This window comes from Salvelinus fontinalis, unplaced genomic scaffold (genome assembly GCF_029448725.1).
Source record: "Salvelinus fontinalis isolate EN_2023a unplaced genomic scaffold, ASM2944872v1 scaffold_0537, whole genome shotgun sequence".
Taxonomy (NCBI): domain Eukaryota; kingdom Metazoa; phylum Chordata; class Actinopteri; order Salmoniformes; family Salmonidae; genus Salvelinus; species Salvelinus fontinalis.
Window position 1 is genome coordinate 80,730 of NW_026600746.1, and position 9,570 is coordinate 90,299.

The following is a 9,570-nucleotide window of genomic DNA, read 5'->3' on the forward strand; positions in this document are numbered from 1 at the left end:
TTGACGTTTCAACAAACCTGTCATTGTCCAATTGTACTTTAAAAAGGCGGGGTTATTCATTGACTGACGTTAGCTTCGTCCACAAACATTGGTTCACTAAATACTAACCATTGAACATGCGCTGTAGAGAGTAGGCGGGATTTCCTGATACTTTTAGCATTTCGGCCTCTCTCGTTGAAGGGCACTTGTTCAATTCCGTGCATAAGGGTCGTGTGTTGAAGGTAAGAATAGTGACTATCAATATAACATCTAGCTTTATTAATTTACCTACGTTTTATAACAGCGTTGTCCGGGACGCTGTTGCTTGTGGTGTCTCTAAAATGCCAGTTTAGTTGTTTATCAGTACCAACTAATTTTGCTAGCCAATATTGCTAACGTTAGCTCAAGACAAGCCAGATTGTTTGCGAACGTTAACCTCTAGCGGTAGCTAGCTAGCTACTGCCTGGCCAGCTACTGTTTTTGAATGAAAGTGAACCAGTTAACAAGCAATACCCACACAAATATAGCAGTCCGCTTTGGGTTGAATGGTACCACACAATTACATGATATAATTACTGTAACTAGCTAACGTTACGTTAGCCCATTTGTTAACACTGTTGTGGGAAGAAGCTGCCTGGCTTGCAGGCCGTCAGGCTTGTCAGCTAGGGCTACTGAGCTTCAATGTTTGACAGGCAAGTTGTCTTGAGTAATCATTTCCCCCCCCAGTCCAATAAGTACTGATAAACGTCTTGCGCATGGGTGATTTGTGGTTGGCATTACTTTTTACTTTCCCTCTGTAATACTCCTATTATCAATGCATTGTAATTGACTGAGTAATCTATTTCTCTCGGGACCAGCTACTATCCAACATGGGCGGACACGACGCAGGAACCAGTCACCAGTTTACTGGTTTTGCCAAGTACTTCAATGCATACACAATCACAGGCAGGAGGAACGTAAGTTCATGCATGAATTACTGTGCAAGATGGTGTACAACCAGTTCACATTCTCAGAAAAGTCACTTGTACTATTCTGTCCACAGTGCGTCTTGCTCACATATGCAAGCATAGCCACCATTGCCCTCTTCTTCAAGTTGAAGCCCAAGAAACAGGCGGCTGTCACGGCAAAGTGATGTGAGTGTATTGCATAGGATACCGTCAGTTTCTCGTACCCATTTTGTCTAGCAAACGTACCATTTTATAATTTTGTTAAGACTGCACTGTTTAATTCAGAAATGTGTATTTGACTATAATCAGTAGTCTTTGTATGGACAATACATGTTTCTGCCTGGTGGAAAGCTAACTGTATATTTCCCATGTGTTCTTGTTTCCCCACAGGTGTCTGGACTTTTGTAGTATAGTGGTCGGAAGTTTGGCGACAGCTGGATGTGCTTGTTAGAAATAAGGCCATATTATTTGGCATCACTGTGTTATTAACAATAAAAACTGTAAAATTTAACCCACCAAGTTATTAAAAAAGTGTTTTATTTACACAATATGCACCGTTATAAAATATTCTATACAGCATGACAGCCACTTAAAGCTGTGTTTGTGGCAGTGAAAAAAACATTCTCTTTTAATAGGCTAGTAATGGCACTCTTTAGAGGAGTAGGGTGGAATTGCACCTAGACACTGGTCCTGGGTCAGTTTTGTGAGGACGAGCTTATCCTGGATCTGTATCTAGGGGCAATTCCACCCCAGAGCCATTTTAGGCTGGGTAGGCTCAATCAGATCCTAGATCAGCTTGATGGTGCTGCAGTTTTTGGAACAACCATGGTCCTTAGGTCTGCATCAGACAAACTTCAGTTAGCTGAATCAACTGGTTGGGCATTTTGCTTTGTTCCACTGCAACTGTGGTTGGATATGACTTTTGTAATTTCTCATCACACAACCCTAGTTTCTCTTTTTTAGCAGGGGGTTCTCTGAACATCCTCATGGGTTGTAGGCCCCTGCAGCCAGCAGTAGGTTCCTGCGGGTGAAGTGCAGGTGAATGACAGGGGTGGACTTGGTCATGTAGGTGCCTAGCAACAGCTCCTGGGAGATCTCTGGTAGATGGATGTGACCTGTTGCCGCGGTGAAGTCATCCAGCTCCACATCATCAAAGGCCTTCAGTGTATCCCACAGTTTAACAGTGTTATCCATTGAGCCTGGAAAATATTATTATGAGTGGTGGAAAACTACAAGCATACATTTCTTGTAGACCCAATATCCTCCTAAACCATACTGTGCTTGCTCAGATATTTTCTTTTCACATTGTCCTTTCAAGTATGGTGGGTGCATGACCAGGCCAGCACAAAGGGCTCAGTAGTGTGAAAAGGCTTTTACATGCCAGTTAGACTAAAGGGATACCAACCTGAGGCTAGTATCTCTCCGTCCCTGCTGAACTTGAGGGCGTAGATGGTATCAGTATGTCCCTTCAGCTCTCCGACCATCAGGCCGTGACCAACATCCCACAGTAGAACCCTGCTGTCAGTTGCTCCCGAGGCCATGAACTTCCCATTGGGGGAGAAGGCTAGGGAATGAATGGGGCCCTGGGAACCAAACCGGTTTGAGATATGGAGCTTCAGTAACATCACACACACTACTCTTGTTGTGTACAGTATGCAACAAGTTATTTTAAATCATACATTTGTACAAAAGGACATGTTAATCAGGGTTGTGAAAAAAATGAATTCAGGTTGTTCCTCCTCCCTTTCAAGATATTGTCTCCCATTTCATGCCTACTAAACATGACCTTGAACACCAAACCATCCTATACACATTCTATTGGGAGAGAACAGATCACCAGGTTCCCTACGACCTTGAACTCTTCGTACCTTGTGACCCGTGAGGATGCGGACACAGTTGCCAGTCAGGACGTCCCAGAGGCGGATGGTACGGTCAGCTGAGCCCGTGGCCACGTAGTTGGCGTTGGGGTGGAAGCGGGTGCACGTGATGTCAGCTAGGTGACCAGCGAACATACGCAGGGGCTGGTAGTGGTCAGTCGCCCACAGACTGCGGAAGAAAACGCAAAACCTCAAAAAGACCAGTGACTGTTTTCTTGTGACCCATCAGGTAAACAAAACCAAATTACAGTCAGGATTTTTCTCTAGACATAAATTAAGCCTTGAAAGCCCTTTCAATAGAGAATTTCCATTGAACATCCTTCTCAGTCCAGGAAACAGGCCCAAAGAATGCCATTCATCAATTGCATTGAAACAAATGGAACATTAGGTATTAATAAGGGTTCTTACCGAGCGACTCGGTCATGTCCCCCAGAGATAAAGTAGTAACCATAGGGTGAGAACTGAGTGTCCCAGACAGGGTAGTTGTGTCCTTTATACCCCACCAGACAGGTGAACGTCTGCAGACTCCACAGTCTGACCGTACCGTCCTCAGAACTGGATAACAGGTAGTTCCTAAAATACATGATTAGAGGAGAATTTAAGTTAACCATAGAAATAAGAACACTAGAAAAGACAGTAACTCTGTTTCAAATCTCTATGAAGTCAATTAATTCCAACTATGTATCCTTGCCTCCTCTTTAACATTAGTCCAATACGCCACACTACATGACACACCCAGGTCCAGTTTTCCACACACAGATTAAGCATAGTCCTGGACTAAAAAGCCCTTAGACCAGGGGTGTCAAATAAAAAATGTTTCTTGACTGTCCAGCTCGCTAATAATCACTACACAGTCAGGGAGCATAACAAATTCCATTAACGATGTATAGTGGACTCCTTTTTAAAAGAATTTGACGGCAAGGAAATAAGACAGCTTCAGTGCGGCCTTCCAGACCTAATTGAAGACCGAATGCGGCCCCCGGGGCAAAATCAGTTCCACGCTCCTACCTTAGACATTCTCCATTGAGCATTCTTCATAGTCCAGGACCAGGTTTAATATGAGTTTGGGAAAGTGTCCTCCCCGATGATCACTTTATAACATCTTACCTGTCAGGGCTGAAGCTGATGCCGTATACTGGTCCACTGTGTCCGTACAGGATCTTAGACTCACTGGCCGTCTTCTCATCCATGATCCTCTCCAACACGTCATCAGACTCTTTATCAATATTACTCAGGTCTACAGGGAGATGAGAGAGAGAGAGGGAGCAGATTTAAAGTCGCGGTTACTATCAATTTATGTGAAAGCTTATGATCTCAAGTTCAACAATGGTTATAGATGAATTGTGGAATGCTACTTTCAGCCTTGGTTATAACATGTGTTTCGATGGGTGTATGATGTATTGTATATTATCTCTGTGGTCACCATTGTCATTTACCTGCTGCAGATTTGACCCGGCGTAGTTTCTTCGGTGTGACGCTCCACACCCTAACGGTGGAGTCAGCGAAGCCCCCTGCGATCAGACTGGAGTCATCTGTGAAGTCCACCGCTGTCAGACCCTACAGGTCAAAGGTCAAGACAGAATACTGTATGTTACCGCATTGTTTTGTGGTAATACTGTGAATAAAAGTTTTATTCACAATATTAAATAATGATGCTTTAGAAGCTTCACGTTGATAACACTGAGCTCATCACAAAAAAAATGAATAAGGTTTTGTCAACATTGAAATCAAGTTATACTTGAATACTAATAAAGTTATCATTCAAACATTCAAAATCCATATCCAAGCATGGCTGACCTGGTAAGCGTTGAGGAAGGAGTAGAAACAGATGGAGGGTAGGTTGTCTGGGCCCAGACGGATCTTCTTAGTGGCCTCCTTCATGTTCATGATCTTGTCCAGCTTGTCAGAGTCCTTCAGCTCGGGGAGGGGGATTCTTGGATATTAAAAATTAACACGGTCAATTTATACATCATTCATAAGTCATAATCAGGCAGTAACAGTTGTTTCAATGGGGAGGGACTGCACATGCTAACAAGCTTCGTGGCTAACTCTAGTGCAGAATAGAGTACAAATGTTGTTCGTGGTATCTGAAACATAAGGAAATCTGGGCACCAAATGAAAACTGACTGAAACAGGGACTACCTGGACTGGTCCAATAAGAAATAAACATTTTCATGTTCCCTAGCAAAACGGTTGGCTAGGGTGTGTGCACTAAGGAAAACAACCCCTAACTAAAGAAATGTGTCAGTGGTGACATACCTAGTTTGTTGGGGTGCGTTGGGGTCCTGTTTCTTGCTCTTGGAGCCCATGCTGTCCTTCTTAGGTTTCTTCTTCTTGGGTTTGCCCTCCTCGTTCTCTGCCTCCTCATCCTCATCATCCAGAGGTACTTCGATCTCTGGCTCCTTCAGAAGACCATAGAACACCTGCACAACAGCCAGGAGTGGTACAGTAAGTGTAGTCAGTACAGATAGTTCTATTCTCTCAATCAGTAATGCATATCTAAAATGAAAAAGTATTGCTCACTGGCTTGCTCACACATGCATTGATAACACTATCACTTTAAAACAAACCAGCTTTTACAGATTTTTGCTTCAGCATCACTCACACTGACAACCCCCCCCCCCCCCCCCCCCCACACACACCCACCTTGGCTTTGTTGGCATCTCTCTTGCCCTCCCCAGCCAGACTGCCCGACATGGCATCAATCTGACTTTTACTCCGAGGCATCCCGTCAAAGATATCAATATAGAGATGTTCCTGTATAATATTCCAGATCTGGTTGTTCTGACGTTCCTGCAGGTGCCTCTTCAGCAGCTGGTAAGATAACATACCATACGTTATTGTCAACTGACACAGAGACCTGCAGAGACCGCCCCCCAGTCAGTGCTGGGATTTGAAGTTGTTGGCCCACCAAGGCTACTCACCTGGTAGGAGTCTCGGGAGATGCGGAGGACAAACTTGCTGGTCCTGAAGTCCAGCATGGTCTCATTTCCCTTCATGTGTTCCTTCTTGGACATGCTGCGGAGGATGCGGAGGTCCTCCTCGTAGTAACACTCCTGGTCACCGCTGAACCTGAGGCAGGGAGAAGAGTCAGTGGATCTAACATCTAAATAACACATGCATAGTGTCACATTACACTAAGTTAGGCAGTTACAAATAGAACAGGTTGTTTTCCATTTGATTGTGGAACTCATAAAAGTCCTTGACAAATCAATACACCAGTTGGACCTGAAATCAATAAAGACATGTGCTTAACAGGCAGGAACTTTGGAGACGCTACAAGGGAGCAACAACACTACCAGTCCACAACACTTACTTTTCAAAAAACTGTTTAGCCTCATTCTCGTGGTTGTTGTAGACCAGCTCCAGGTACATGTGGACAAACAGTGGGTAGAAGACCTGGGAGAGTTCAGCTCTGTGGCAGTCCAGGACAGACTCAATAAACTTCTTCAGGCCATTATAGTAGAGTGGGTACATGACAGGGTCCCCCTGCTGGCTATAGGCCGACAAGACAACGTTGACGTCTGGTTGGTCTTCCCCACCTGATGCTGCCACCACTGTACAAGCACAGTAGTAGTTGTTAGAATAATGGAAATATATTGGAGTAGCTAACTAATAGTAATATAACTATTGGTCTTATCCATAGTAATTTGGGGGTTGGGGTCCTGCGACTAGTAAAGGCCCAGTGCACTACTTTTGTGAAAACAGAAGATAAATGTATTTGAGTGTTTACCTGCATTTGTAACCTGAGTCTGATAATTATCTGTACAAAACAGTTAACTTGAGGAACATAAAAATACTTGCTTGATATGTTTTCCAGTTTCTTGAAATACTAAAGAAATGCAACTTATTACTATGTGAAAACTGAAATGGTCTATTCATTCCTTTTCCATTTAAGTGGACATTCTTATCCAGAGCAACTTATAGTAGTGAGTGCATACATTTTCATACTGGCCCCAAATGGGAATCGAACCCACAATCCTAGCATTGCAAGCGCCATGATCTACCAACTGAGCCACATCATCAGAAACCACTTGATGTCTCAATGTACTCAATTACTGTATTGTGCATTGTTGTTCTTCATGGTGATGGAAAGTCTACAGGTACAAACCTAGATGACCAGCCTATGTACAATACAGTAATGTACATTTACATTAAGTGGTTTGTAAGGATGGTAAATTGTGTTTTTTCTATTTTATTTGGTCAAGAAAAATATTCAATTTGATCTGGATGTTTTGTGTCTTTGCCCATAACTTTCCACATTTTGATGTAAATGTTTGAGGACAGGGTTTTGTTCTTTATAGATTCCATTAGAATGGCAATCGCAGAGAAAGGGACAGGGCAACAACTCTTACAATTCCAACTATTGAATTCTGCAAGATACTGCTCTTAATTAAACAACTACATTTTTTTGCCAAAGCAGAGATGCTGGAGGGGAAAAAAGTGCTTTACGGTAACATACCTCTATATCAGTCCGCTTATACTAGTAAAGGCCGAGTGCACTACTTTTGTGAAAATAATTTTGTCCAAAAATATAACTATTTTCCATTACTATATATTTTTTTTAATTCTGTTTTTTTTCAGGGGGTGCTGCACACACTCAGCACCCCTACTTCCCGCGGCTATGGTCTTATCGCAAGAACTGTTTTCATACATCTACCAGCAACAGTGTGAGGAACAAACAGCAGTTTCAGGACTGCCTGTCAAGCTCTCTCCTGTCTCATTCATTCAACAGTAAGCCAACTGGCAATAACAAATCAATTGCATTACATGCCCTTGTGAATATGCAAGTTATAATGATGTATTTGGTATCTTAGCTGGGTAGATAGCTAACAAGGCAAATAAAAACAATACGCATGACTTTTGAATGTGATCGCACGAGACCTTTCGGGGGTGCGGTGGCCGGGGGTGCGACTGGGGTGGCGATTGACACTCGGCTGAGGAGAGAGTTGGCATCCCCCCCATCAGCACCGACATTTGGGACGCCACCCGATCCAGCTCCCGCCGACTCAGATACCGGGGAATCATCTGCATCTGCAGATAAGCCCGCTTCTCGCCGCAAAATATCGACCGACTCGGTCAATTTATTCCTCTTGAGAAATTGCAACACCGCGAGCAGTGTCTGTTGATCTTCACCCGATCCTGCAGGAGATTTCGATTTACCGCCCGAAGACGTAGAACCGGGTGACGAAGAGTTTGCATTGATATTTCCAGACCCATCGTTTGTTATTTCTGTTTTTATGTCTTTTTCGACCTCCAGATTGTGCTGACCATCTTGCACAGCCGCCATTTTCGAAATGAAGTGCGCATGTACGGGCAAAATAAAGAAACGTGGACCGCACAATATCTAACATTCTGATTGGTCCTCCGAAAGAAGAAATTGTAGTTTCGTTGGTTCTCAGTGGCGTAGGCGAATTCTTAGAGAACCGTCATTCCTGTACAAGAGCCAATCAAAATTTAAATTTATAACAATTTCTATTTTTATTTTTAGAAACGATTTATTATGGCCAACTCATATTTCTTGCTTGTAGAAATATTGTGTTTTGATGTTTACATTTTTTGTATCATATGAAAATCTTGTATTTGTAACTTAGTTAACATTATTGAAGAGGACAGCTAATAGCTTAGATGTAAATACTTTTTGTATTACTTGTATTGCTTTTACTTTTAGTCAGTATATATTTTCACCTGCTGACAAAAATATACAAAAAAGGATTATCCTTGACTGGGGATCTGTGATCTATATGTGCCAGTCATGTGTCAGTTGTACCAGTAGGTGGCACTTCGGGCCCACTGTCACTTTCCCTGACGTTTGAGAGAGTGATCAAATCTCCTTATAGGGATTCGGCAATACAAGTATATTTTTTTATTGCTGATGTTTTCAATGAAATGGTGTAAAAAAAGAAAGACAAAGCAGTACATTTTTATATTCTACTCATTTAGCAGATGCTCTTATCCAGAGTGACTTACAGGAGCAATTAGGGCTAAGTGCCTTGCTCAAGGGCACATCGACCGATTTTTCACCTAGTCGGCTCGGGGATTCAACCAAGCGACCTTTCGGTTACTGGCCCAACGCTCTTAATCGCTAAGCTACCTGCTGCTCCTTCAACAATGCTGTGCTGTCAGTCTATTCTATGAGAAAGACATATTGAGTACGGTTACATGCACACAATAATACAATAATGCAATTTTGATTTTATTATTGTGGATAGTCAGATTAATCTAATAGTTAGTTTAAACTGTTTACATGCTTTGCAAGAAGAACGATTGTCCTAATAATCCAGTTTACATGGACACATCTGAAATCAGGCTACCTGATGGGACAATAAGGAGGAACTTAGGTGAATAAGTAAACATTTCCTGACTCAAACCGATAGTACTTTTGACCAAAATAGCTAATTCGGCCAGAGGCTTTCAATAAAACAACATTTCACAGATTTCTGAATCGTGAATTCACTATAAATGGAAAAGATTTTTGTGTAGATTTCCACCTTACGTATGTCATTGGCTCATGAATGTTGTGAAAATTACAGTTTAGTCAGTTGGTCTTTCAACTGATACTAAAAGTTTAAAAAATGGCAAAGTCGCAGAGCTTGCATCCAGCAATGTCAGGATTCATGTGACCCATTTTTGCAGTTGTTTCAGTATAACGCTACAATGAGAGAGAGGGGGAGAGGACAAACTCCACTGAACTAGTTTCAATGTATGGAATCACTTCAGAGTTTCTTAATTTTGTGTCAATTTCTCCTTTAAATAAATGCAGTAAA

General features: G+C 42.4%; 2 protein-coding genes across 2 annotated transcripts; one reads left to right on the forward strand and one right to left on the reverse strand.

The window, feature by feature from the left end:
- Nucleotides 1-111: 111 nt before the first annotated feature.
- LOC129846428 (ATP synthase membrane subunit K, mitochondrial-like) lies at nucleotides 112-1,437 on the forward strand. The gene is made up of 4 exons (XM_055914358.1): nucleotides 112-221; nucleotides 837-935; nucleotides 1,022-1,112; nucleotides 1,317-1,437. The coding sequence occupies exons 2-3, from the start codon at nucleotides 849-851 to the stop codon at nucleotides 1,109-1,111; spliced, it is 177 nt and encodes a 58-aa protein (XP_055770333.1). The 5' UTR covers nucleotides 112-221; nucleotides 837-848; the 3' UTR covers nucleotide 1,112; nucleotides 1,317-1,437.
- Nucleotides 1,438-1,446: 9 nt separating this feature from the next.
- LOC129846426 (transcription initiation factor TFIID subunit 5-like) lies at nucleotides 1,447-8,116 on the reverse strand. The gene is made up of 12 exons (XM_055914355.1): nucleotides 7,688-8,116; nucleotides 6,120-6,360; nucleotides 5,728-5,875; nucleotides 5,450-5,617; nucleotides 5,063-5,226; nucleotides 4,601-4,736; nucleotides 4,240-4,360; nucleotides 3,911-4,040; nucleotides 3,212-3,376; nucleotides 2,795-2,972; nucleotides 2,332-2,509; nucleotides 1,447-2,125 (listed from the first exon to the last, which is right to left on the reverse strand). Exons 1-12 carry the CDS (start codon nucleotides 8,091-8,093, stop codon nucleotides 1,911-1,913), a joined length of 2,250 nt encoding a protein of 749 aa, XP_055770330.1. The 5' UTR covers nucleotides 8,094-8,116; the 3' UTR covers nucleotides 1,447-1,910.
- Between the last annotated feature and the right edge of the window lie 1,454 nt (nucleotides 8,117-9,570).